The sequence below is a fragment of the Heloderma suspectum genome, chromosome 4 (genome assembly GCF_057233095.1).
Source record: "Heloderma suspectum isolate Gila_16-S chromosome 4, 16-S_ref, whole genome shotgun sequence".
Classification (NCBI taxonomy): Eukaryota; Metazoa; Chordata; class Lepidosauria; order Squamata; family Helodermatidae; genus Heloderma; species Heloderma suspectum.
In genome coordinates, this window is record NC_139461.1 from 251631826 (window position 1) to 251659319 (window position 27494).

General features: G+C 44.4%; 1 protein-coding gene and 1 long non-coding RNA gene across 2 annotated transcripts; one reads left to right on the forward strand and one right to left on the reverse strand.

Moving 5' to 3' along the window:
* Positions 1–3255: 3255 nt before the first annotated feature.
* LOC146348509 (uncharacterized) lies at positions 3256–10308 on the forward strand. The gene is made up of 3 exons (XR_014790655.1): positions 3256–3361; positions 4563–4710; positions 8514–10308. It is a non-coding gene; the product is annotated as an uncharacterized LOC146348509 (long non-coding RNA).
* Positions 5118–27166, reverse strand: RAB7B (RAB7B, member RAS oncogene family). The gene is made up of 6 exons (XM_084853304.1): positions 26954–27166; positions 18008–18069; positions 13146–13272; positions 12141–12356; positions 11713–11838; positions 5118–7402 (listed from the first exon to the last, which is right to left on the reverse strand). Exons 2-6 carry the CDS (start codon positions 18058–18060, stop codon positions 7322–7324), a joined length of 603 nt encoding a protein of 200 aa, XP_084709430.1. The 5' UTR covers positions 18061–18069; positions 26954–27166; the 3' UTR covers positions 5118–7321.
* Between the last annotated feature and the right edge of the window lie 328 nt (positions 27167–27494).

The following is a 27494-nucleotide window of genomic DNA, read 5'->3' on the forward strand; positions in this document are numbered from 1 at the left end:
ACTTTCTTGGGATTCAGCTGGGGACTTTCCCGCATTAGCTTTTCCAGTTTAGAAGTGCAGACAGGTCACTCTTGTTGCCAGAACTGTGACATAAGGAATTCTGAAGGGAAATACCCTGCTTTAACCCGGAGAAAGAACAAACAAGCCATTACCTCACTGCTCTCTATGATTTGGGGGTCAGCATTTGAGGCCAGGTTTTCTTGTCTGCTACTGAGGTGGCCATGTGTCCTACTTTACAGAGGATATACTGCGTATGTCCTGTATACATAGTATTATGCATATTCATAACTTGAAGTCAGTATATTGATCAGAACGTTCAGTGAAATGATATACGAAAGGTGCGTCCACAACTCTCCTTTTAAGCTTAGAGCTATATTCTACAATACATGTTCTAATGCTGCCGATGTACAATAATCTGCAGGGCAGTCTGTAGGAGTCCTCTGTTTGAATGGCTGTCCAGTCCAAATCTGGTTTAAAGATACAAGACCCATCAGAAGAGAGTGCAGGGGCCTTGAAGCTGCCAAAATCTAGCACCTGGGCAACAGATTGAGAAGGCACACAGGTCCCTGGCCACAGTCTTCCCCCCTATGGTGAAACGTAATGTATTTCTATTTAAATTATAGTAATCGTTTCTAAATGTGTATCTCTATCTATCTAAATTAACATAAGCAAATGCTTTGAAAAAGTGTGTCCTCTTTTTGGTGACGCATAACTGGCTACCCTAAGCTACTTTGTTCCACTAACGTCTCAAGAACAGGCCAGCGGTGACCATCCATGGGAGTTCCTCCTCAGTGCCAGCCTAAGATGTTCCACTGCCGAAAGCAGAACCTAAGTGGCATCCCCCATGCCAGCCAACACTTTAAAACCTCTTGCTGTACCATTCAGACACCAATTACTCTCTGCATCTATACTCCCTAATGCTGCCAGAAACATGTTGCTTTACCCTGATGCATTGCAGGTCTGGCCCTGGTCCTCCTGGGTCCTCAACAATGCTAAAAGCAAGAACCAATATTTCCATGCCTAAATGGGTGTCAGGACTGGAATCTAGCTTGCAACAAGCTGCCAGTTTGCATCTGAGATGGGGTGATGGGCACATGGACCAGAGGCAGGAGAATTAGTCACAGACAGACTGGAGGTGAAATTGGACTTGAAAGAAAGAGAATATATTGTTACTAAGTGGGACAGGTTACTCAGACAGCCAGACCAAACCAGCAGGAAGAGTTTTATGGTGCCTCTGTAATGGCCTGCAAGGTCAACTGACAGAATTCAGCCTAGAACAGCCTTCTTCAGACCAACTTCCATCAGACCCAGTCGACATGGCCCATGGTCAGAAATCCTGGGAGTTGTAGCCCAAAACATCTGGAGAGCCTCAGGTTGGAGGAAGCTGTCCCAGAGGGTGCCCTTGGCCTATGGATCCTGGTCTGGTTGGCTGGTCAAAGCTCCCAGAGCACTGGTGGTATAGGACGCAGGGTGCTAGAGGCCCCAATTCACTCCTTCCCACATGGGCACCTTAAATGGATTTTGCTGAGGGGCTCAAGAGTTTGTCTGCACCTTGTGAAGGTTCCATTTCCCCTGATAATGGCAGGAAAAGGGAGGAGGGAAACAGAGAAAAAATGGAAGCACCCAGGAGGACTGAAATCATTCTGATCTGTACCCAGAGGGCAAAAACAGGATCACACCACCATGCAACCATTGTTACAACTTTGTTGAACAACTACAACAGAAAAGGAGGGCTGTGTGGAAGCATCCTGAATCCTATTAGCTCATAGTGGAAATTAGGCGCCTAAGTGCCAATTTGTGAATGGCAATTGGTTAATTAACTATGAGTGGGCAATGGTTGTGTAGCTGCTTTTTTTGTAACCAATAGCGGGGAGGGGGCAATGTGGGATCAGGATGGTGTCATGGAGGAAGGGGGTGATAACCATGCACCTGCTATTGGTATTGGCAGGGGGTGGGGTGGAAGTACCACTTGCTCCAATGAGAGCTTTTTCCCAAATATAAATAGCAGGTGGGCAGGGCCCATTCTGGACCTGAGCAGCTGTGGGGGGTGAAGGGCTAACATCCCCCAACCACTAGATCATAGTGCTGATCTGGCTTGGGCTTCACAGATACACAGTGCTGTAAGTTGGCCCTAACTTCATTTCACCATAGAGCTGGGGTGGGCAACCTGAGGCCCTCAGCCTAAGTTCATGTGGCCCTTGGACTAATTTCAAAAGCCCCCTGCATGCTATCAGTTCATATTTCTGGAAAGAGTGATGTGTCCCTTCCTGGCAGGGCAGGGAAGAATAGCGAGCAAGAGAGAAAAGAGATAAAAGGGGTATGGCAGAGAGAGAAAAGGGGTGGCCTCACCCTCTCTGGCCCACCCACTGTGAGCACACGGCCCCTGACATTACCTGGGGGGATGGTGGCCCTTAAGAGCAAAAAGGTTCCCCACGCCTGTCATAGAGCTACCAAAGCCTAGGCTTGGATGCCTTCCAGAAGTGATGCAAGGAGTTTGAATTTAGCAGGCATTTAGTGGTTGGGGATAAGTGTGGGGTTATTTTAGTTGTATATTATTTTAGCAGTGTCTGTGCAGCATACATACTGTTTTAAACTCATTGTTGCCTAGGTTGACCCTGATGGATAGCTCAGGTTAGAAACCCAGTACTGAAAATATTATTGTTCATCCCTCTCCAAACACCCAGCCCTCTGCTGCCAAATTTCTAAGGATCTTGCTCAAGATCTCAGTGCTGCAAAGGCATGTTATGTCTGCCCAACAGCTGGTACGGCAGGCAGGCCGGCAGATGTTGCTGCATTCTTGTTTGGATTCTGTCCCATAACCCAGCTGTACCAAACCGGGACACTTATTTTGCATTTGCCATGGCCTGGCTGGGAGCTCATCCCCAATTGGCTTTTCTTTTGCAGTAAGTTGGGCACAAGGTTAATCAATTAATCAAACTCATTAAACAATGTTTTGCAGGCTGGTTTTTAAAAGTGCCCCAATTAAATGGGGCTGTGACCCCAATGGACATGCTGAGACTCAGAAAGCAGTGAGAAGGCTGTTTCTGAGCCTTTTTAAAGGTGCAATCCTATGCATGTGTCAGGGCGGAAACTGAGCCCATAGAGCCCCAGAGCAGTTCTGATTCTCAGGAAGAGCAACAACCCGTGGGAGAGGAGCTCGCTCCTCTCTCACAGGCACAGCGGCAGGGAGTTTCCTCCTGCCTGCATTCCTGAGAGGGTGACCTTGGCAGCGAGAGTGGGGGATGGGGCCTTGTTGGATGCTCAGCGCAGACACAGAGAGCGGCGCCAGTTGGAGGGTGCTGAGAAGAGACGCTCTGCTCGCTTGGCGCTAAAACAACGGTCGCGTCTCGAGGACCCAAGGGTAAGAGGGAGGACCTCTCCATAGCCCCTAAGTTCAGAGTTTTCCTGCCCTTCTCCTTCAAACGGGGACCAACTGCCTTACCTGGAGCTTAGGCTACTCTGCTAACTACCCCAGTGCAGTTCCTTGCTTAGTCGCTGGTGATCAGCATCTGAAAGAGTCATTAAGTTGTAAAAGGAATACAGCCTTGGAAAGAATCCTTTTCGTCTGTGTTTTGAGTTGGCTATTGGAGGGGACTGTAAGAGGCAGCTAGGGCGCTCCTGACAGAATGTTTAGACAGAAAAAAGTCCTACAGTTCTCAGCATGCTCCAGCTAGCATGGGGACCAGGCACTAGAAACAGGGGCTTTGCAGATGTGGCACCTGCATTATGGAACTCCCTCCCAAGAGGTACACAACTAGTTCTCTGTTGCTGTTTTTAAGAGGGTTTTTAAAACCTATTTGGTTTTGGGGGGGACAGTCAATTAACATGTTTTAATTATATCTGCTGCTCTTGTCACTGCTTCATTTTTCAATTGATTTTTAAATTAATTTATGATTTTATGAACGTGTCTATACTGAAAAAGAATGGTATGTCTAGGGATGTACGAAAGGGACTTACCTTTCGCGGATTATGTTGATGGTGGGGGGGGGAGGCGCTCCGTCCCTCCCCCCGGAATCCTGGCTGGCCAGCTGTGCTCCACAGAAATTCTGCGGAGCCGCCAGCCGGCTCCGCCAGCAGCCGGACATCCGGACGCTGGCTAGCAGGGACGCAAATGGCGGCGGCCGTAGCTGCCGCCGTTAGTGTCCCTGTAGTCAGCCATGATAGGCTACGTAAATCTTTACGTAGCCTATCACATCTGACTTAAAAAAAAAAAAAAACACGCGCGTACGCAAATGGCGGCGGCTACGGCTGCCGCCATTTGCGTTCTTTATTTTGGCCCGTCTTAGTCTATGTAAATATTTATGTAGACTAAGACTGCAAAAATAAGGGGAACGCAAATAGCATAGTGGACGCTATTTGCGTTCCCCTTATTTTCGCTGTCTTAGTCTACGTAAATATTTACGTAGACTAAGACGGGCCAAAATAAAGAATGCAAATGGCGGCAGCCGTAGCCGCCGCCATTTTCGTATGCACGTGTGGTTTTATTTTTAAGTCAGACATGATAGGCTACGTAAAGATTTACATAGCCTATCACTTTTTTTTTTAAAACCTAGCCGTGATAGGCTACGTAAATCTTTACATAGCCTATCACGTCTTTTTTTTTTTTACACAGGAAATGGCAGTGGCGGCAGCTGGTCGGAAGACCGGCCGCAGCCGCCGCGCCGCTGCAGCCGCCACCAGAGCCGCCGCCACCCGGAAGATCCGCCCCAGGTAAGTCTCGTCCCGGGGGGATCCGTGGGGGGGGGCGGGGGGGCACACCGTTCCGCCACAGATTTCGGGGGGCCGAATGCACTGGCATTCGGCCTCCCCGAGATCCATGGCGGAATTCTCTGACATCCCTAGGTATGTCTTACATTGTAAGCTGCCTTGGGAAGACTGCAATCTTGAAAGGTGTCTAAGAAATGCATTAACTAAATAAACATGTATGTGGCTTAAAATATTTCGGGTTTAAGAAAGGCCAATTTTGCCACCTTCCCCCAAATTGGGGTTGTATTGGGCTGTGCTACAAACTCAAGCCTATGGGGGTCTGTGCTCTGGCAAGTTGGCAAGTTGATATATTCCCACTGAATACACAGGAAATAGCTGTCCAAGGGAATTGGTGCCAAAACAAAGGCATAAAACCAGATACATCAACTTTATGAGCTGCTGAGCTAGTGTTCACCCCGTGCTCTGCAGCAGCATACAAGGGAAGACTCACACAATGGGCATTTTTCACAAAATCTTTTTAAAGAACTTTTTATAAACTTCTGTACATAATCTAACACAGATTTGTAAACACCAGATTGAATGTATAACATCATCTACTTTCTGGCTCATACTCAGCTGCTCACCAAGTCTCTAGCTCACAGGAGTTAGTAGAAGTCTGTGGATGATTTCCATGGACTGCATGTGAGGAATTTTGGAGTGAACCATCCCATGCATGACTGAGCTAATCAGGAGAGTTCTATGGAAGTGGCTCCTTCTCTGCTGTGGTCCAGAAGAAGCACAATATAATCAAATGGCACTATGATATCCAAAACCAATTTGACCCTGTCCTCATGAGCCAAAGCTGAATTTCAAAGTGTTCAAGAAGTATACTCCACAAAATATCCCTAAAGTGCAAATTCACAAGATCATATTGCCCTGGCCAGTTCATGCTGGTTTGCAGTGGATACCAACTCACACTGTTAGTCCTTTTACAAGACTGGAATCTACACGAGATCTCCCTGCAAGGTGACCGCAGACATTAATCCTCTTTCTTGAATTTCCTGCATCTACATTGGCTATATAGTTGATTAAAAAATATATATATTCGAGCCCTATTTAGAAAAAAAGCTCATGCATCCAATCAATGTATGAGCAGGGAATGGGCAGGGCCACATCAACATCATGTGCTGCTCCCACCTCCCATATTGATTCAACGTGAGAGGATTGTTTCTGAATAGAGTCTTTGCCTATCCCACCTTACTAGAATTCACAAGTAATTCCAGCCCAAATGTTCAGATGTGACATGAAAAAGTACAGTTCAGCATCTATTGTACTATTTGTGCAACATAAGTTGTTAATGCAGGACAAAATGCGGAAGAACATCCCTGGTGGATCAGACCAAGCGTCCATGTATTACTGCACCCTATTTCCAACTGTGGCCGAGACTCCTTCTGAAAGCCTACAAGTAGGTCATGCAGACAACATTCCTGCCCCATTGCTTGTCCTTAGTAACTATCATATATTGTGGTAACTGTCTCTGAACAGGGAAGTTCCACGTTTCAACTGTGATGGTCATGGCCATTGACAAATCTATCTTCCAATAATTTGTCTAACCTATTTTAAAAGCCTCTGTGTTAATAGTAATCATTACACCCTGTGGGCACTTCTTAATTATGCATTTGTGAAACAGTACTTCCTTTTTATCAGACCTACTGCCAATCCATAAAATTAGTTAGCATGACTTCTGGAATAACGATGGAGGGAGAAAAAACTATCCACACTTTCTGTACTATGCATATTTTTTTCTAAACTAGAAAGTCCCAAACGTTTTAGCGTTTTCTTGCAGGGAAGATGACACAGAAATGAAACTGAATGTACATTCTACCCAGTGTCATGACCAGGAAGGTACTATTGCACTCATGTCCTACTTGTAGGTTTCCCACAGGCAGCTGGTTGGCCACTGTATGAATAAAATGCTGGATTAGATGTACCCTTCTTCTGATTCAGCATGGGCCTTACGTTCTTATTATACATTTGGTCAACAAACATTAACGTTTTGCATTTTTGATGACAAATCCATCTGCACAGATTATGTTTTCAAGGGAGGGCACAAAGAGCTGTGCCTAAACTCATGTCATGCCATGTTGGGCTATCATTCAGGAATGTACTGTATATGCATGTCAAGCACCAGAGGCTGAACTATCTACTGTGGTTTACCTGTGTTATCAACAGACCATAACAAAATGACAACAGACGGCATCAAAATGAGATCACAACAAGCCAATGAATAAAGTCATTTCATACGGGTCTTTTGAAGGATTTTGAAGGGCCTGTTTTGAAGAGCCAGGGCTGAGCTTCAAAATGACATCTTAGAAATTTGGGAATGAAGCAGTAAGGATCAGAACCACAATGGGATGTAGCTTGTTTACTATCATCCAGATGCTTCAGGCTGATTCCCATCTGCATGTTCAGTGATCACCTGCAGTCTTCTCCATCTTTGTTGCCATATAGCAATGAGATGGCTTCAGTTATTCCTCCAGCCCCTGATGGACCAGATTCATGAAGGGCCTTTCAGCAGTTATGTCTGTTCCACACAGCAACTGAGTGGAAATGTCACAACTTTGCAGATGACATCTCAGCAGCATTTCGTCTTGGGCTGGTCTTCAGGAGTGAGCTTTACAGAATCTGTTAGGTAGTTCTCAATTATCCCATTGTACTAAAAGAAAAAGATAAAGCAATATGAATTTGGATCGGAGTCCCAAGGCTCCCAAGTTAGGAGAACACAAGAACTACTGTGCTGGGATTAGACCAGAGGTTCATCTAGTGCAACACTCCAGCTGTGTCCAGCCAGCTTCCATGAGAAGCTAAGCAGGGCATGATCGATCCAGAAGCTGCTTGCCTGAAATCCCTGACCATTGGTGGGAGAAAAACAACAGGTGAGGTCAGTAAAGCCAGCAGGAAGAAGCAATACGTGTTATACAACACGTGCCACCTGGCCCCACACCAATCAGAGACTGTGGGAAAGATGGGACAGGACATGGGAGGAAGCAAAACTTCCCTGAAGGTATTTAAAGGCAGGTCAGCTAAACTAAGGAGGACAACTCTGTAGCTTGCATGCTCAGAAGGTTGGCACACAGATGGAGAGAAGGGGGGGGACAAGGTTAATCCCTCCCCACCCATGTGTTTAATAGCCAAGGGAAGCAAGAGCTAGGTCCATAGGCCACACACAAGCCTTTGAGGAAAAATTGGACAAAAAATGTATCGTCATCTACGTTTTAGGAGAATCTAAGAAGATCGCAACTCGGTGTGAAACAGGGCAAAACAAAAGGCAAAATGAGCTGAGCTGCTTAACAATACACAAGGAATAAGACGTGCTGGTTCAGGAAAAGGAAACTTGGCACTTTAGCTCACATTCTTTGGCAATGGGGTCAGAGAGAGACATTTTGCTGCCTGAAGAGCAAATGCACCCCCAATCCCCCCTGCTCCACAGCTAACCCTTGCAAACATCTCACGGCACCATTCAGGCATCAGTTCCTGGCTTTAGAAATTCTGCCACCTGGAGCAGCCTGCTTTGCCTTGCTGCATGGTGGGGCCTGTCCTGGTCAGAGAGGAACTTCAGAAACAAATCTCAGGGCATTTCTACACCAGCCTAAAATCCTGCATTTAAAACGGGGCTTTCTGCTCCTGTTTTAAATGCAGGATCACAACTGACTCCCCTTTTCATCCTTTCCGCCCTTCCCTTTCCCCCTTCTCCTCCCTGCATCTGAGTCTTCCATTATCTTTCATTGATCTCTCTTCTCTTCTTGCCATTTTTCCTCTTTTCGCAGAGGGAACTCAAGCGGAACACAACGGGGTAATTTGATAGCTCATTACTTGCGAATTATTTAAAAACAGAACAAAGGGCATTTAGTGCAGGAGATGCCCTGGAGGGACACGGCCTCACGTAAAGAGCCCGCACACTTCCGTGAAGGAGCAATCTTAATCGCAGGATAAAAGCTCTGTGTGAAGGAGCCCTCAGAATGAAAATCCTCGGATTTTGCCTTATTTTGTACAACAGCCTGAGCAGATGGCAACCCCTTGTGGTGAGAGACAGTAATCTCACTCAGCACGCTCCAAGATCAATCAAACTCAGAGAACTCTTTCAAACCCCACTCTCTTATATGGGCAGAAAATGGGTTTAATGCAGTGTTTTTCTTTTGCACAAGTTCTATGGCTATTGGCTAGTAATCTCTAGACTTCAATCTCAGGTTTTCAAAATCCTTTTGCAGTGCCATATTTACTTACTTACAAACCTATTTACAAAAGCACGTATCATCTACTACCATATGCTAATACCAATTCCTATCTCAAAAATTCCATACTATATAATATGGAACTGGAACTTCATCATGGCTTCTATTGTGTAATCTTCAGTATCCTAAAAATGTGTGCATTTAAAAAAAAAAAAACACCTATGCAGTAATTGTCAAAGAGTTCTTATTCTGTCGACCTTGATTCCTTCAAAGTATCAGACACTCTGTGAAAAAAAATTGACTGAACTGCACATGTTCAGTTGACTTTCAGGTACAAATATGCAAGCCAAAAATATAAAAAGATACCAGGGTGGCCATGTGTCCTCTTTTACAGGGCACAGTCCTCTATTTGAAGAGCTGCAGAGGACTGTCCTTATTAATTTGAAGGGCTGTCTGGTCCAATTCTGGTTTAAAGATAAAGAACCATTGCCCATCAACAGTTAGCACCTGAACACCGGACTGAACAGGCAGGGCACACAGGTCACCTGGTCACAATATTTCAGAGTATGGTGATTCCTCTATTTCTATTTAGATAATAATTATTTCTAAATCTGCATCTAAAATCTGAATTAGCTTATGTAAATTGTATACAAATCTGTGTCCTCTTCTGTGCTCTTTTTTGGTGATACATTTCCTCTATTTTGGTGATTTGTAAGGGTTCACCCTAACTAAATCACAGTCAGAACCAAAGCTTTGCTTCACCTTTGATTTTACTGAAATGTTCACAAGAGGGTGCTATTTCCTTCACATGTTGCAACTTAGACTTTTGGGATAGCGATGTGTTACAATTTCGTTTTAGTTTGTCCATCATCCAAACTTGCCCTGTTCGCGCAACCCCGAACATGTACAGGGGCGCAGTTTTTCAAAAAATGTTTGTACATTCCCAAACATGTTATTGCTCTCAAAAAATGTGTATTTCTTTTAAAATGCTATTTGAAATGCATATTTTTCAAACAATACACATTGTCACACTTGAGTCAATGCGGGAAGTGTGCACTTTTGAAAAATGCACGTGTTTGAAATGTGGACTTTCCCTGTTGGAACAAACTGAAAAGCTGGTCGTAAACAACAACAGGAGCAAGCTGAACCGACATTCCAAGTGAAGTCCGGAGAATTTGAGCGAGCTTGAACATCCCTGGATTCTTCCACCTTGCAATCCACTTTTGTGACTGGGGTGGTGCATCCCCTAAAAATCAAACTGCAGAGTTCTCCATCACAGGAGGAACAGCTTTGAGACACTGCAGCAGACAGATAGCTTCTGGTTAGAATTTCTTAAAAAAAAAAAAATCTGTTGTGTTATCTCTGCTTTTAATGAACTGTCTTTTTTTACTGGAAGTTGTATTTATTGTTATATACTGTCAGACACCCTGAAGGCATTACACTCTAGACTAGGATGATCGAGCAAAATCCAGCGTTTATTTGTCAAAAAGACACCATGCAGCTCTGCAAAAAGCCTGAACAGGTTCCCAGTCACAGTCACCAAAATCTATACTTGAAAAAGAGATTGCTTTCCCCCCTCCCTTTTCTAAATTTCCTTGTTTGCTCTGAAGCTTGCTTCTTAAACGGGCAATCACACATGGAGAGAGCAATCCTATGGGGACTGATGATTGCCTCTGAACCCGTGGGCGACCTCTGCAGAGCGGGAGGAGTGGTGAGGAGCACATCTCCTCCACGCTTCCGCCACCCTGCTTTCGTGGCTAGACAGCCGATTTCGGCTGTCTAGCTGCAGGATCTTGAAGCTCGGGGTGGGGAGGCCAGACGACAAATAGGAAGTGTCATACTGGCACTTCCGACCTCCATGCCCTGGCCTGCCCCCAGGAACGTCCCATTTCCCCCACTCCGCACTGCTCTTCCAAGCATGGAGCACGGGGCTGATCCACACTGCCTATGAGGTGGTGTGGGAGGGGGTGCAGGTCAGTTCACCAAGAACCGACCTCGGAGCATAGGCTATGAGGTCAGTTACTGCGAACCAACCAATCCTGTGGCTGTCTAGCCACTAACTAGTGGCCATAGGATTGTGCCCTGTCAATACAATATTTATTGTACTCAAAGACAAAACTCTGGACAGGTGTCACAAGGGCTTTTTTAGTGCTGTGTGATGGGATAAACCTTTTAAAAATAAAGAGTTGAGGAAAGGGTCCAGAGTCCAACGTTCTATGGTATGACAAAATCTTTAAGATTTAGGATTATTTTAAGAATATTTAAATGGCACTAGACTTTCACTAAGAGACCCACCGCCACCCCCACCGCTTCCTGGATGGTATTTGCCAAGAGGCTACAGATGCTTCCAGACAGAGGCACTGAGCACCTCTGTCTTTTCCTCCTTAATGGATTTTTTTGTGAGAAGAAAAAAGATGGAAGAAGTGCTGGGAAAACACAGGAGGGTTACAAAATGAAGATGTCATTTGGATCCCCCATGAAATTCTAGATTTGAGGGAGAGCAATTGCAGGATAACTTACCTGGAACTACCATAGGGTTCAGGAAGTGACATCAGCCTTCACATTTTGAACCTCTGGTATTGTTTTTCTAGGGGTTGCTGTGTTAGTTTTGGAGCACAAACAAAGAGTCCTGTGGCATCTTAAGGACTAACGTATTTATTATGGGATGTGCTTTTGTGGACTACAGTCCACTTCATCAGATGCATGAAGTGGACTGATCCTGAGCTACAGGTATGTTTTTACTGTACAGGAGAGACAAGATCAGCTGTTTCTTAGGGGCAACACTGCTACTTACCCTTGAAAGTGCTTGTCTTGCTAAGGTCTCAAAGGCCTGCACTACATTAATATCATTCTTGGCGCTAACTTCAAAATATGCAATGTCCTTTTCTTTGCACCAGGATGAAGCTGCCTCCTTAGACACCTGCAAGATAAAAGGAAATGGTTTAGGGGACCCAAATTTTGTAACAAATGTAAGGTCCTTTATGGGAAGGATATTTCTTCCAGCAATGAATGCGATAGTTCTGTCTGCCAACCCCACAGAATGGAAGGAGAGCTAGCTACCCTTGTTGTAAGGGGATAGCTTTGTGTGGTGTATCCCTTTGAAAAGCAACACACAGTTGTATTTCTGCAGGCATGTTGCACCACAGGAGGGGAACCATGTCCTATCAGGAATAGTTGAAGGAACTCTCATACTTCCCAGCATCTCATACTTCCTTCTCTTACCTGTCGGTCCTTCAAATCTATTTTATTCCCCAGCACAACTATGGGGAAGCCTTGCTCTGTAGGAACGACCTTCTGCAGAAAGTCTTCCCTCCAATCATTCAAGGACTCAAAGGAATCCATGTCTGTGACGTCAAAGGTCAGCATGCAGCCATCAGAGCCCTTGTAGAATGTGGATACCATGGACCGAAATCGTTCTTGCCCTCCAGTGTCCCAGATCTAAAGGAGGATGAGCATACAGGTATTAGTATTGGCAACCAGTACTGATGTACTGGAAGACAACACGTTCCTATAGCTTCAACTATGGGCCTGTTCACATGTTACGTGTGTGCCTACAGCACCCCAAAGCCTCTGTGAGCCAGCAGTGGCAGCCACAGCCCCTACAAATTCCCACAGCGAGAGAAGTTCATACTCTTGGAAAGGGTAGTCTCTCCCCTCCTCCCTCAGCTTAGGCAGATGGGAACCAGGTGTCTGTTTGTAAGGAGGAAAAAAAAAGAGACTGTAGTCTGAGTTGAGAATAGAGGGAGATGAGTTTTGGTCTCTGAAAAAGCTAACAGCATTTTGGGATGCTGGCTGTCTCCTTGGAGATGTGACATGGGGGCAAGGTCTATCAGTTTGGGGGATTTATGCTGGGCCTTTCCCAATACTCAGCCTTTATATCTGTAAACAAACTATGTATTACAAATACCAATAAGCTGCCAATGACCTCTTTCCAAAGGGAACCAAACACAGGTGAGCACTTCTTGGAACTCCCATCACTCAGAGACATGCACATAACAATATATTCACTAACTAACAAGACAAGAAAACCCTTATTTTAGTGAGGAGCATAATTTTGATGCAACAGATTGAAGCCTTGACATCTCTTGGAAATTTTCTGTCAACAGCAATACGAGCCAGGGTAAGTATCTCACAATAGCTGTCATTTCAGAACAGTGCATGCGGCTCAACTATAAACTTCTGCCTGAACATGGGACAGGAGATCTGATATGTTACAATATTGCTCACCTGCAGTTTCAGCGGTGTGTGGTCCACAACCATCACTTTAGACAGGATGCTGGCTCCCAGAGTGGTTCGATAGTCTTCATAAAACTTCTTGTGAACATACTGGTGGAGAAGAGAGGTTTTTCCTACACTGGAGTGAAGGAAGAAACATATTCAAAACAGTTTTATTTTTAGAAAGTTGGACTGCAGGCCAGAAGTAGGTGAAGATGCCTGTTTGTGTTCTGATTCACTTAAACAGATGAAGCTGGAGGCTGTCATTAATTTAATATAACCCTGTGTCAAACCAAAGACTTATAACTAATGGATATTATCAAGCAGGCCTAAACAAATGTTTGTGTACAGTCAGTGTACAGGGGGTTGGACTCGATGGCCTTGTAGGCCCCTTCCAACCCTACTTATTCTATGATTCTATGATTCATCAGCATGGCACTGTCTCCATGTCTGTATTGATTTTTGCAGTTTGTCCTGCAGGATGATCTAGACTCCTCTCCTGCCTCCGTTCTGGCATAAATGCTTTAGCCTGCATTTCCCCTTTCTCCTTTTGGAATAAGTTGTAGGTATCTTCTGTTGGAGCTAAAAATATGATGGTCTGGTGATTGGGGGTACTACCATTCTGGTAACATGTTATAATTTGTGTGTCCAACAAGCACAATCATGCATCTGAACTTTGTTCAGTTCGTGTTGCCATAAGGAAGTCTAAAAATCCACAAACAAGAAAGAAAGAATGTAAAATTTAAACAAATTGTATGTGGCAGAAATTAAACTGAAGCATTTGGTTATTCCTAGCCTGGAGCAGGTAATATTAGATGCCTGGCACATTCTGACTGCCGTGTTTAATTGAAGGCCAATTGGAAGACATTGGGAGATCTCTGATCAATCTCCAAGCATTGTTTAAAGGCTGAGGGGAATCCAAATTCGATTGCAGCAGTGATGTTGGGGGTGAGGGAGCTTAACCATTCCCCAGCAGCTGTTTTGTGATCAGAATCCCCCACTTGCAACTTTCCCACCTGTGGGGAAAAATATGGGAATTCCCAAGTATGATATGATAAAGAGTTGCAATCATTGACATGACATCTAAAATGTGATTGAACAGTGCAACCCTAGGCATGTTTATTCCCAGTTACATGTACATAAGATGGCAGTGTAAGTGTGGAATTCATTTCCAAATCCAAAGCGCGCATATATATACACATACACGTGCACGCGTACGTGCACACACATACACACAGAGTATATACGTGCACGCGCACACACATACACACAGAGTGTTATTTTGTCAATCAATTTACTGTTGGATCCAGATGGTGTGCCTAAAAAAGGCAAGGAAATACAAACATTCTCAGAAAAAAAATCTTAAATGTCATCTCTAAAAAAGTTTTTTTAAAAGGAGGTTCATTATTTATCCTGTTGACAATCTATCATATTATCAACAATAAATTTCTGATGCAAATTTGGTCACAGCAATAGCAAAGATAGACACTTGTAATGTGGCATTTCTGTTACAGTCATGAGGTAGAAATTCAATTTTCTGCTGGACTGGATAGCCGCTACCTCCATGAGAAGTTGAGATAAGTACCTTTATCGGACGTTTTCATAAATAGGACAAATGCAGTGCCTTAGGTCATAGGGATTTTTCCTAAACTTGTCAACAAATACATCCAATGGTATTAGTTGATATTTAAGAACAGTAAAAACTCTTCTGAAAAAAAAACTCTTATCGATTTCCAAGAGACACATGTCATAGCCATGATTAAGCTTGATTGTGGTTATGACACTTACCTCTCAGAAATTGTTGGACTTGATTGTACAAAGCCAGATGGCCATTTTATGATTGGCTGTCACTGTCAGATCGCATTGTCTGAAAGTATGACAGATCTTATTTTTTTACTTCTTGTTTAGCAGCTACTACAGTTTCCCCAGAGAGAAATAATTCCAAAACGGCCAATTAAGCAGACAGGTTTTTTGTTGCCATGAAGTTCCATTGTCAAAGGGTGAAGAACAGTTTAACTTAGAAAACACATGTCTTTCTTTGAATGTTTGGCTTGTTGCTCAACAGTAATTCAGGGGCTGAGGGACATATGAAGGGGAGAACTGGTAAGCAAGCAGTGCCGTACTTAACCCTCACATGCCAATTCTCCTTTACAATCCCACCCCCTAAGCCTTCCCTTTTCCACTATCTGGGTACAATTCTGGACTAGAAGAACCCAGCTGGGGAGAAAAACAAGGGGTGGAAACAATCAGAAGGGAAGAATTGTAGGGGGAAATGAAATGAGTGCAGATGCTTCCCTGTCCCCTCATTGTCATTATGCAGTCGGCACAGGCCTGTGAACCCCATGTTTACCATAAAATGTGTAGTTCTGCCCTCATCTGACTGAAATAGATTCTCTAGGGCATAACCTCTTGTCCCACTGAATGATCCTAAGTCAATAATTGTGAAGCTACTTCTCCTCTCAAGTGGAAACATTACTTTCCATTCTCAGCTAGCAGAATCCATCTCCCCACACCTTGCAATCTGCTCTGGAGGGTTGGATAACCTTCCAGAGCAGATTTTGGGGGTGCACAGGGAAAGAAAGAGAAAGTCCTGTTCATGAGTGAAAAACCAGTCCTGTAATTTTGTACGCAGCCTTTATGCTTTCTTTCTTTTGTGCATGCTCTCTCTCCAGCTCAAACTAAGCTAACATCAGTCATGTGTAGTTTTCTTCCTCACCTCCACATTTTCTTTCTTTCTAAAATCTAAAGCAGCCACCCAGACTGCAATCTCCAACAGGAGACTGGTATGGTGGTGGGGATGGGGCAGGCACCTTAATACTTTCCTCTCTGACCATTTTCCACCTCCACATCACCCTCTGGGCTGCTTTTATCCCCATGGAAGAAAAGAACTGGGTAACCATACCTTCCCCCATCCTGTCACTGGGTTAAAAGCAGCTTGGGGGAGGCAACTTGGATGTGGAAAATAGGCAGAAAGGAAAGAGTTCAGATGCTCTTCCCTGCAGGTCTCCAGTTGGAGATTATAGCTTAGGTAGCTGTTTTAGATAGGAAAAAATGGGTGGGACACACACACACACACATCATAGACTCATAGAATCATAGAATAGTGGGGTTGGGAGGGGCCTATAAGACCATCAAGTCCAACCCTCAATGATTAACAGCGTGTCACTTGAACCTCATTGTCAAGAACCCCATTCTGTTTTTTTTGCTGTTTGTAAGACTCTATTTGGCCACGCTGAAGTTGCATGCAGTGATGCAACCACCTGTGTGGCCATTATCTCAAAATGTCTCTAGATTCAAGGCCAGAGCAAGAGTCAGTTAATTAGACTGAAAGATCTCAGCTGTGTTCCCATGAAAACTTTTTATCATGGCCCCCTTAGAGGGTTGGGAAGGCTGTTCCAGCCAGCCCGTGATTGGCTAACAAAGTTCTTCTTGGGGCTTGAGCATGAAAAGAGAGGGCTGTTGCCGCCCATTGTCTTCTTCTTCATATTTCATATTGCTTTTGGGCTTGTGATTCTCTGGATCCTGGATTGGGCCTATTGGAAGACCACTTCTTAGGTAAATTAAAGGGCAAGTTTAGGTGACGTTTGTTATTTTTTGCCTGAAGTGTTGTTTCCAAAGATTGCTCTGATTCTTGTATGCCTTTGTACTCCTTTTCCTTATGTAAATAAACATAAGAGTTTATTTACACTCAAGAGTTGTGTTGCTTCTTTCCAAGCAGTGGAGGCTGGTGGCCCTGATTTCAGTGGGGCTGTAAATCTATTTTGGGTTTCAGTCAAAACCATCCAGAACTCTAAAAGAGCTATCCAGGTGCTGATCCCTATGGGTTCAGTCTCTCTCTCTGGCCACTTCACACCTACAGCAGCCCCTGGGTTCTGGGCAGCTTGTTACCCAAGCAACAAGTCACTCTGGCTGGGTTCACACGACCAGCCACTAGGGTAATTATGCTAATCCCCCCTGCACACAACCAGCACACATGCAGGGGGTGGGGGTGCAGGATGGAGTAAGCCACTGTGGCTTATTTCCCCTCCATGACTGTGCAAACCCAGTCTCGGTGGTTGAGTGTGGGTTGTTTGTTGAGCTGTAGGTTGTTTGTTGAACCGTGGGTTAGTGTGTTATCTGAACCCAGGACATTTCCCACAGGGTGGCTTGTTAACCATGCAGTGTGGGTTTTTTTCCCCTCAAATAAGCCACCTTGAGAACCCATGGTTTGTTGCTGGGTTGTTCAGGGTGGGTAGCGAGCTGCATTGCATGGTTAACAAGCCACCCTGCAGAAAATGTCCTGGGTTCAGAAAACATACTAACCCATGGTTCAGGAAACAACCCCATGGTTCAACAACAACCCACACTTAACCACTGAATGTGGGTTAGCATGTTGTGTGAACAGCTCCTCTTTCTCTACTCTACTCTCACAGCCTAGCCTGGTGATTGTGAGGATAAAATGGGGCAGTGAGTGGGGGAAAAGAGAAACCCGGGCAACTTGGGGGTTGGGTAGGATATAAATGCAATCAATAAACACAACACAACAGTATTTAAAAAAAAATATTATTACATTTATATCCTGCCTTTTTTCCTCTTGCAAGGAACCCAAGGTGGCCTACATAGTCCTCCTCTCCATTTTATCCTCACAACAACCCTGTGAGGTAGGTTAGGCTGAAAGTCAGTGACTGGCTCAAAGTCACCCAGTGAGCTTCATGGCCAAGTGGGGACTAGAACCCGGATCTCTCAAGTCCCAGTCCCATTCACTAACCACTGCACCACAGTGGCTCTCTCATTATCAATCAAAGGAGAAAAAGCCATTACCCTGGCTATGCAAAGGAGAGGAAAGTCTCTCCAAACAGACCTTTCAAACTCGAAAAGCAAAGAATACTGCTTACCCCAAAGCTCCAATAATAATGATTTTCAAATCCACTCTTTTACTCGAACTCATGAATGGAACCTGCAGGGAGAGGGAGAGAGAAATTAACATATTGTATCTTAAATCATCAGAATGACAGAAGTCTGCCAATATTCACATATAGACAGCATAGCAGGCGCTAGCCCAAAAGCCCAGACATCTAATTTGCTACCTGCCTTTCAGTGTGTGTCATCGTGAATGAAGTACTTTTGGCTCTTCTTGGAGGAAAGGATGCCCCCCAAATATTGTGCCCATCTACAGACTTTGAGAGCCATTCTCCTAAGCAGCTCAGTGGAAGCTTGTAGGTGTTGAAGGACTCAACACTTCCGTCAGTTTTCTATAATCTGCTTGACAAATCTAAATCTGTTTTACAACCTAGCAAAGACTAGCTTCTCTTGCTTGCTGAGCTTCAATATTATGCACGACTTCCAACTCAAATCTCACCTTGACACAATTATCCCAAACACATATTTTTATTCCCTAAAGGGTTCTAGATTGGCAAAGCCCAAGAAATTCACCAAGTGCTCCCGCCAAGAACAGTGTGCCAGGTTGCAAGAGGGCCTTTTCCATGTTGGCACCCCGTTGCGGAATGTTCTTTCCAGAGAGGCTCATCTGGTGCCGACTTTATGATCATTTTGGCACCAAGGAAATGCATTTTCATTTTCTCATGCCTTTTGAAATCTGTTTATTTTTTTTTAGTCTGCGCTGGCCTGATAATCTGTTTTGCTGATTTTATTCTCTGCTTCTGCTGCCATATTGTTCATCATTGTATTTTCATTTTCTCTTTTTTAAAATCTTTAGGCTGTAAGCTGCCCAGAGAACCTTAGGGGCAGCATATACATTATGTCAATAAATAAGGTACAACTGTGTCTTTGCTCTCACTTGCCTCCCCCCCTCCCCCCAATTCCCACATTTGTGCTGTACTTTCTGGAGCAGTGAAAGGAGAGAGGACTGGGAGCATCTTCTACATACAGCTCACAAGAAGACGATTGTCACTAAAATGGTTCTGAACAAACCTGTTAGTGTTGCTGCTGCATGCAAGAGACAGCACCACGCGGCGTCTTTTAGCCAAGGCTTCCTCTGTTGATGCGTCACTGCTCTGTGAAAAACTACACGCTTTTGTCTTCATGGGCCTTGCCTGCTATTTGTTTGCCTGTCACCTAAAGCTCTATTTTGTGTTCTCTTTGTAATTAGGAAGGTAATTTAAAGCCCAAGTAAAGAATGGCCTTAGAGGTCACCTAGTGCAGTATTGGGCACTGCTGCTCATTTCATGATCTGAACTGAGCAAATGTGGGTTAATCTTTGGAGCCTAGTATCATTAATATATAATCACAAGTTTGTATTCCATTAAAAATGTAAATTGCACCTTTTTCACGGAATCACAGAATAGGAGGGTTGGAAGGGGCCTACAAGGCCATCGAGTCCAAGCCCCTGCTCAATGCAGGAATCCAAGTCAGAGCATCCCTGACAGATGGCTGTCCAGCCTCCTCTTGAATGCCTCCAGTATGGGACAGCCCGCTACCTCCCTAGGTAGTTGGTTCCATTGTTGTATTGCTCTATCAGTCAGGAAGGTTTTTTTTATTATTACTGGTGATGTCTGGGTCTAAAAACAATTTCTGACCACATCTTTCTGCGTCTTGGGTAAATTTCCCTGCTATGGTTTACTCTTCCTTTTAAAACAACAACAAAACCTTCATTTTATTTAATTATTTGTGCATAGTACAATGAGCTTACAGTCAACAAATACAATAACTATTCAACTATTCAAACAAAAATAAAAAGAAGCCATGTTCCCATTCTTGTCTGAGTTATATTAACAGTAGAGTGTTCTTAGAGCACTCCTCATTTAATTAGATCCCTCCAAAATGAAGTTTGGGGTATCAGGGGCTTATAGGCCACCATCTGTTTGTTGACAAACGCAATGAAGGGAAACCAGATTTCCATGAAGTGGTCATGTTTCATCACCCTTCTCAGAACTCTGCCATGGTGGGTTAGTCTCTCTAAAAGTGCTGTTTTCCAGATATTGGTGAACCAGTCCTGCATTGTGCAGCTGGCACCTGTTTTCCAATGTTGTACTATTTCTAGACGTGCTGCTAGCAGCAAAAACAGGACTACCCCACAGTGTGGCAAATTTCTTCAAATTATCCATTAGAGATAGCAGTGCTAAGAGGGGCTCTGGCACAATGATGCAACCAACAATATCTGAAATCACCCCAAATACTCCAGACAAGAAGTGTTGAACCCGGGGACAGTCTGACCACATACAGACCAGTGTCCCAACACTCCCACATCCCTTCCAGCAAAGTACGGGTAGGGAACTCTTCCTTAAAACAGTACAGTGTGAAGTGTCCCAAACGTTTCTAGCTTGCCTGCACTGAACTAATCCCCCGATTTTTTCAAAATATATGCCTTCATGACATCTGGATGCTGTCTCAAACACATACCCTCCTCTGGGGATGGAAGAGAAATTTGTTTGGTCCAAAGGTTCAAATGAACTTCTCAAATTTGCACCTCAGAAACCTTTACATGAACTGGAATGCACTTGCATGTCAAAATCTGCACTCTCCAGCATTTTTCGGTGCAGTTTGCAACTCAAACAATACATGCAAAAATGACTATATTAACAAAATATATTAAGGAATACATTAAGGAAAAGTGCACTCAAAGATGCATATATATGGGGAAGTCACTTCCAAAAAGTGTGCACAGTAGGAAAACTGTGAAAAAATTGCATACATTAGGAGAAATGCGCATGGAAATGCATACAGATTTTCGTGCATATTGTTTTTTGCCGAATTCTGATACAGAAACAGGATGAAAGAAACATATGGTTGGGAAAATGAGAATGTAAACAAACCACTCACACACACACCGCTCACACACTCAAACCGGCAAATTTGCTCAGCCCTTTCTATTTGTATTCAATAAATATTTCTTGTATTTCCATTCAAGCAGGCTATTTATTTATTACATTTCTGTACCACCCAATAGCTAAAGATCTTTTGACATGTAAGCTGGTTTGCCAGGTTGGGTGCTGTTTTTATTCTTTCATTGGTGCGCTTTAAATTGTGTTTTTGATGTATCTGTTTTGTTTGTTTGCTGTACTTTTAAAGTGCCCTATAACCAAAGTTCTCTGAGTGGTGTAAAATTCATGTACATTGATTGTTTTAATTATGCTTTTCATTTTATTTTTTGATTTTTATCGTTGTTAGCTGCCTTGAACTCCATTTCCTAGTAGAAAGGCAGGGCATAAATTACATAAATAAATAAGAAATCCCTATCCTCCACCACCAAATTTGCATAGCAAAGGCCTAAAAATACAGTATGAGGCTGCTCACAGTGACACACATCTCTCTTGTAACATTTTTTTAAAAGCACACGGTTACATCATACTCAGCGTTTCCCTTCCATGCTCCAGTTCGTTGGTTGTTGCTTGCAAGGGATGGGGAAACACAGAGTATGATGTCTTGTCATTCTTTTCCTTTCTTTTAAAAAAGCACACATTAGAGATTATTGGAAAGACACTCTAGTGAGTAAGAGAGCAATCCTGTGGCCGCTAGACAGCATCTGGGGGGCCCTAAGCTAGTTTGGATTCCTGGATCCGAGGTCAGAGACAGCGCTCCAACCTTGGATCAAGGAGTCCAAGCTCCCAGCCCTCTCCCTGCTGGCGCAGAGAGAACCTTGCCACTTCCTCTCCAAGGTCGCATTATCACAGTGCTAATCATGTACTTGGCTAGTGGGGAGGAAAACCTGGGCCAGTATGGGTAAGGGTAACTTGACTTTTAGAGGAGTTGCAGTGAATATCACCTTTATTTAAAGGGAAACTCAATTAACCAGTTACCTTAGATCATAACACCATTCAAGACTACTGACGCCACAAACCAACAAGACTAAAGAACCAAATTGGCAGATCTCATGATGAGCAAGCACAAGCAGCTGACTCATTTTTGAAAGAAGACTCATACTGGCTGTAAAGGGGAACACCTTTATTATTATTTAATTATGTAGAAATCTACATTCCCATTACTAGCTGATGGGGCTAGACTGACAAAAATAACTACCATAGCAACCTTGTTGTTCAGGCATTGTTCAGATTTCACCCACCACCCGGCTGAAGTGAACAACATTTGGCAATGATGTTCCAGTCATTCACTGGGTGGGTGGATTTACCAATATTCCCCAAGACTGTGATCCACCAAGATCGCAGTGGCTAGCAATGGGCGTTACACCGAGTTCATCTGTGTGAAGAAACCGAAAGGCAGCAGTTAGCTTTGTCGCATGGGACATGCCTCCCTTTCATTTAGGCCAGTTCCATGTAGGGTTACCATCTCTCTTTTTTTAAAGAGAGGCTTTTGTGCCTTTAACAACCATGTGACAAGCAGAAAATTAAGGTTTTCCTTTTGTCCATGAAGTTTCTGGCACAACCCTCAAGTTTCCATGCCTTACTGTAGCTCGGCTTGTAACTAGCTGTCAGGGTGGAAACAGAGCCAACAGAACCCCAGAGCAGTTTTGATTCTGAGGAGGATCAGCAATCTGTGGGAGAGGAGCCAGCTCATCCCTCACAGGCACAGCAGCTGGCAGAGATTCCTCCTGCCAGCATTCCTGAGATAGATAGTGACCCGGGCAGTGAGAGAGTGTGGGAGGGGGCTTGCTAGACGCTCGACGCAGATGGGGGGGGGCTGCTCTAGAACCAGTGGTGGCTGGTGCAGTGAAACTGAGGCTCACTCAAGGAGTTCCGGTAGGTGGAGCCAACTAGAGCATGAGCTCAAAGCAGAGGGGAGCAGGAACTTGGCCACAGATGGGTGTTTGGTGCCCTGCCTGTCCAGAAATACCAGCCTGTTCTCTGCTAGGAACAGAATTGATGGCTCCTGCCACAGAAGCCCATTCCTAGAATGTTCTAAGAGGGATTTTTCAAATAACACTTTCTAGGATGCTCTAAGAATGAGGCTTCTATGGCAGGAACCATACAGCCCATTTTTAGAGCATTTCCCCACATTTCCCCCCTTGTCGGGCTTGGGGACTGCACTTTGTGTACCCCTGCTCAGCTGTTTCCCCTGTGTCAACCTTTAGATTGTAAGCTCCTTGCAGCAGGGACCTCTTGGATTGTGTAAACTGCTGTGCATACAGATGATGCTATATAAATAGATAAATCAGGTGATGGGAGAAGCTTTGACTATTGAATTTCTGGCCCTGATGCAAGTTCCAAGGAAGAGGAGCCCCAGCAGGAAAAAAGATATTAACCCTAGTTGGGGGTAGTAGCAATTCAAGCGTGGATTAAGATTCCAAAACCCCAGTGATTCAAGATGCTGCAAACTAAACTAAGGGTTCAGGCTTCTCAACCATCCAACCTAACAAGAAATGTAACAGCTAAGCTGAACAAGGAAGTTTCTGCATATTCAGAATCCTGTGTAGTAATATTGTTCTCTCTTTCTGCATGGCTGCACAAGGCAGGTTCAAGAATGAAGCTAGAGAGGAAGAGGAAAATTCATTCATCTCTGTGGGTGTTATGCATGGGTGTTTTGTTGTTGTTGACCCCTGCGATTTCCCCAAATGCGGGAACGTGGACTGCATAATTTGTGGTAGTTGTGTGAAGCTTCACATCTGTTGCTGTGAAGCTTCACATCTTCAAATCTTCAAAGATCTTGCCTGAATTAGGAAAGAAAAAATCGCGGAGAAGCCACAATTCTTCGAAGTTAACGCCGTAATTAAAAACAACAACAAGCCGAAGCGGGAGATAGAAAGGGGTAAAACTTAGTCTCATTTGAAGGGATAGAACAACCCCCTGCTCAATGCAGGAAGCCTGATTCCCAGGCAGTCGCCCATCCAACTACTGACCGGGGCCAACCCTACTTAGCTTCCGACATCAGACGCACATCCAGCCCTTTGCTTGTTGCCGAGGAAACATTGAGTGCTGAGGAAGCTATGCGATCAGTAGCCGAAAGACGACATGGGGTCATCGAGAGCTGTGATCGGACAGGAGGGAAATACAAACACCGCCGAATATGGACAGGCAGGGGAGGGGACTACGACCAGATATGGTAGGAAAGGCAGAAAATCAGAGCACATTAAGGGGAAATACTGGGATATCAGGGTATTGAAAGTGGGAGCACGGAAGCGGGAAATTCCGGTTCCAATTCGAGGCGGGTACTACATAGTGTGAAAGATGGGTGGTGAAACCTCACTGGAAGAGAAAAAACCCGTAAGTGTAGATTGGCCCTTCATTGCCCATATTGGCGACTTCTTACAATCTGGATGACCACCATTAGTATGCCAATTATGATGAAATTATGAGAAGTTTTTCATGAACTGAGATTTTAAGCCACCTGGGAATGGTAAGTTCTGCAGCTTCCAAATGCTCAAAACCCTTAAGTCAGGTCCTTGCAAAACACTGCTATTTAATTTACTATCACACAGTTTTAAAAACACAATTAAATGTTGGGTTTTTAAATTTTGTTCTGGACAGTGATATGAGAACTAGAAACATTTATCTTCTAATGTAAGGGAATATACTGGAAATACCATAATGGAAAGTGTGACATCCCTTATTCTGTCCCATCCCTGACGTTCAGAAGTTGGAGTATCCATTTCTCTGAATCACACCCTCCCACAGTGGCTTTTCATTATAAAAAAAGAAGAACATAGCATGGGGGCTTAGTTGCAAATATTTGCATGCAATGTGCAATTGGCTCCTAACAACTTCAAAACAGGCAGAGGCACAACAGGGAAATTACAACAGGCAGAATTACAACAGGCCTATATGTTTCCGACCCCTATGTAAGGTGCTCTTTTTAACCTAGAAATCCTTACACGGCTCGGGACCGCAATACCTGATGGAGCCCCTCTCCTGGCTCAAACATACCCATACACTACACTCAACATCTAACAGAGAGAGGGTACCCACTCTGTCATGTTCTTTTGTCCTCCCCCTTCCCAATCAACACACTCTAGGATACCAGGCTTCAGGCTCACTACTTTATTAGTTAATGACTAGCTTCCTTACAAATGCAAATTCTAGGAAACTCTCAGACTACAATGGAAACAGCTACTCCACACAATTATGAATATCAATAGAGGAGTCAAAGTGGAAGTTAGACAAGTTGCCAGCAGTTTGAACAAGAACTTCTTGGCCAGACTAGCTTGGGGGGATGCCCCTCCCTTACAGTGGCTGCCTCCTACATAGGATATCACGCATAGCCAACCTGGGGGAGCATCTTGAGCTCTGCCTCTGACTTTTCCCACTTCATCCTGCAGTGGACCCTAGCATCCCTCAAGTCATGCCCTGCACTCTCCTCCTCCTTGAAACCTGGGTTTTCATGGAGGAGGAAGGGGGAGGCAAGGTCTTGGGAAGAAGGCCTTGCCATATCTTAGCCCACTAGGGAGGGAGCTGCCCCCTGTTCTGGCTGTTCCTATTCTGAATCTGAGATGCTAGATATCTCCACATGCTCAGATTCATTCCTGACACGCTCCAAGGAAGGCTCGGAAGACAGCAACAAGGGAGAGGGCCTTCTCAGTGGTGGCCCCCCAATTATGGAATGATTTCCCCGATGAGGCTCACCCGGCACCAACATTGTTATCTTTACAGCACCAGGTCAACACTTTTCTCTTTTCCCAGGCATTTGGCAGCATGTGATGAGTTTTAATTGATCTCGGATTTATTTTATGGTTTGGCTGATTGCTCAAAGGGTTTTTTTTAGATATATGTTGTCTCTGTGTATAGTGTTGGTGTGCTTTTCATGCTTTTAAATTTTGCATATTGTATTTTTAATGTTTTTAATCTTTGTAGGCTATGGTGCAGTAAAGAAATGTAACAACAACAACAACAACACTGATGATGAAGGAATGTTTTCCTAGCACTAAATTCCCATGCCTAGAAAAACAGCACCGGATCTATTTAAGGTGCAATCCTACGCATGTTTAGACAGAAAAAATCCTGCAACTCCCAGCATTCCCTAGCCAGCCATGTGGCAGTCCTACGTGCATCAGATTGGGGCAGGGGAAACCAACGACAGACCTTTGAGAACAAGCTTCCAAGGCTGCAGTCTCATAACCCATTTCTCCTCCCTCACCTGTACTCTTGAGTGAAGACTTTCTAAGCAGCTAGCTTCTTTTTTGCTTGTTAGCATCTTCTCACTGTAACTCCTCTGGCAGAGTCTGGGTGCCATCTTGTCTTTGCATTATAATTGATCCCTATCCAAAGAGTGCCTAGAAATAGCTCTGAATCTGCTCAGCCAACTGCTATGCCTGGGGAAAGAAGCAGCTCAGCCTGCACTCAGCCCAGAACACCAGATGGTATTGTTTATCAATGGGCTCACATTCCTACATCCCCCCCCCCCCCCGCTCATTTTTTCCCCTAAAATTGCCTTGTGTTAGTTACAGCTTGAAAGAGCAACAGGCCCGGCTGTGTTCAGGCCCCTTTAAGCAGCAATTCAGAACAGAAGATTTTTCTGAAACATTCACATGCTTGTCAAAGCAGCTAGTAGTGCTTGTATTATTGGGAGGCCCTTTGGTGTCTGCTCCCTTCATCCCTAGGGGCCCCCCTCCATTTGTTTTTTTCTGCAATGACCAGCGGAGAAATGGGAGAAAAGAAAGCGATTCTATATTCCAAAGACTCATATTTCACACACTGACTGGTGTAGATACCCCTATGAAGTCTTGCTTGATCTCTACACCAACTTTTCGAGACGCTCCAGCCAACTAGCTCTACTCCTGTTATCTGCCCGTTCAGCCACCAATCTTGCTACGTCTGGAAATCACACTTGTTCTTCGTGCCAAAGTTCAAAGGTGCAAACTGATCTGCCTGCCCAGCAGTTAGTCCCAGCCCCCTGCTGCCTGCTCTGCGACAGTCTTCTGTCACCTGTCACACCTGCTCCACTTGCAGGATAAACCTGGCCAAAGAAGGGCATAGACAAAAAAAAAAAAGACTTACTGGTACTCCTGTGTGATCCGGCTTTCTTCTGAGCTGCAAGTTCTGTGCAGCAAGCTGGCCAAACAAACTTCTGACAGCTCCTGCGTGCCTGCTCCCAACAGCGCTCCAAGGAAAATAAAAGCCTTAAGAAGAAAAGAATTTGGAGTGAGATCCCGCCCCGTGGTGGCAGATACTACAAGCACAGATTTTCTTTTCTGTTTGTATCTCTCCCCCAGTATTCGGAGTGGGAGGGCTGCTAAAGAGGCTGTCCAAAAATGACATCACTCAGGGAGCGTTGAGATAGTTCCATGCAGGCAGATTTCTACAGTGTGCAAAACAAAGAGGAAGTAAGACTTTAGTAGCCCAACCATAAGCATGTTTACTTAGAAGTGTGTCCCACTAAATTCCTTGTGCCTTGCATACTTTCTTGGTCAATATGCTTAGGAGGAAACCAAGTTGAAAGGAAACTTGCCTGGGGGCTGAATAAGGGCCAATTACTTTAATAGCGTGTCTAGCAGGGCTGCTGATCTGGATCTTAAAAGCCTGTCTATTTCCCACACTA

Excerpts from the sequence above, each read along its gene's own strand:
- RAB7B (XM_084853304.1), bottom strand. The coding sequence starts at position 18,060 with ATGAGTTCGAGTAAAAGAGTGGATTTGAAAATCATTATTATTGGAGCT. Across the intron at positions 13,273-18,007 it reads ATTATTATTGGAGCTTTGGG|TGTAGGAAAAACCTCTCTTC; the intron begins GTAAGCAGTATT and ends CCTTCACTCCAG. Across the intron at positions 11,839-12,140 it reads TAGATTTGAAGGACCGACAG|GTGTCTAAGGAGGCAGCTTC; the intron begins GTAAGAGAAGGA and ends TTTATCTTGCAG.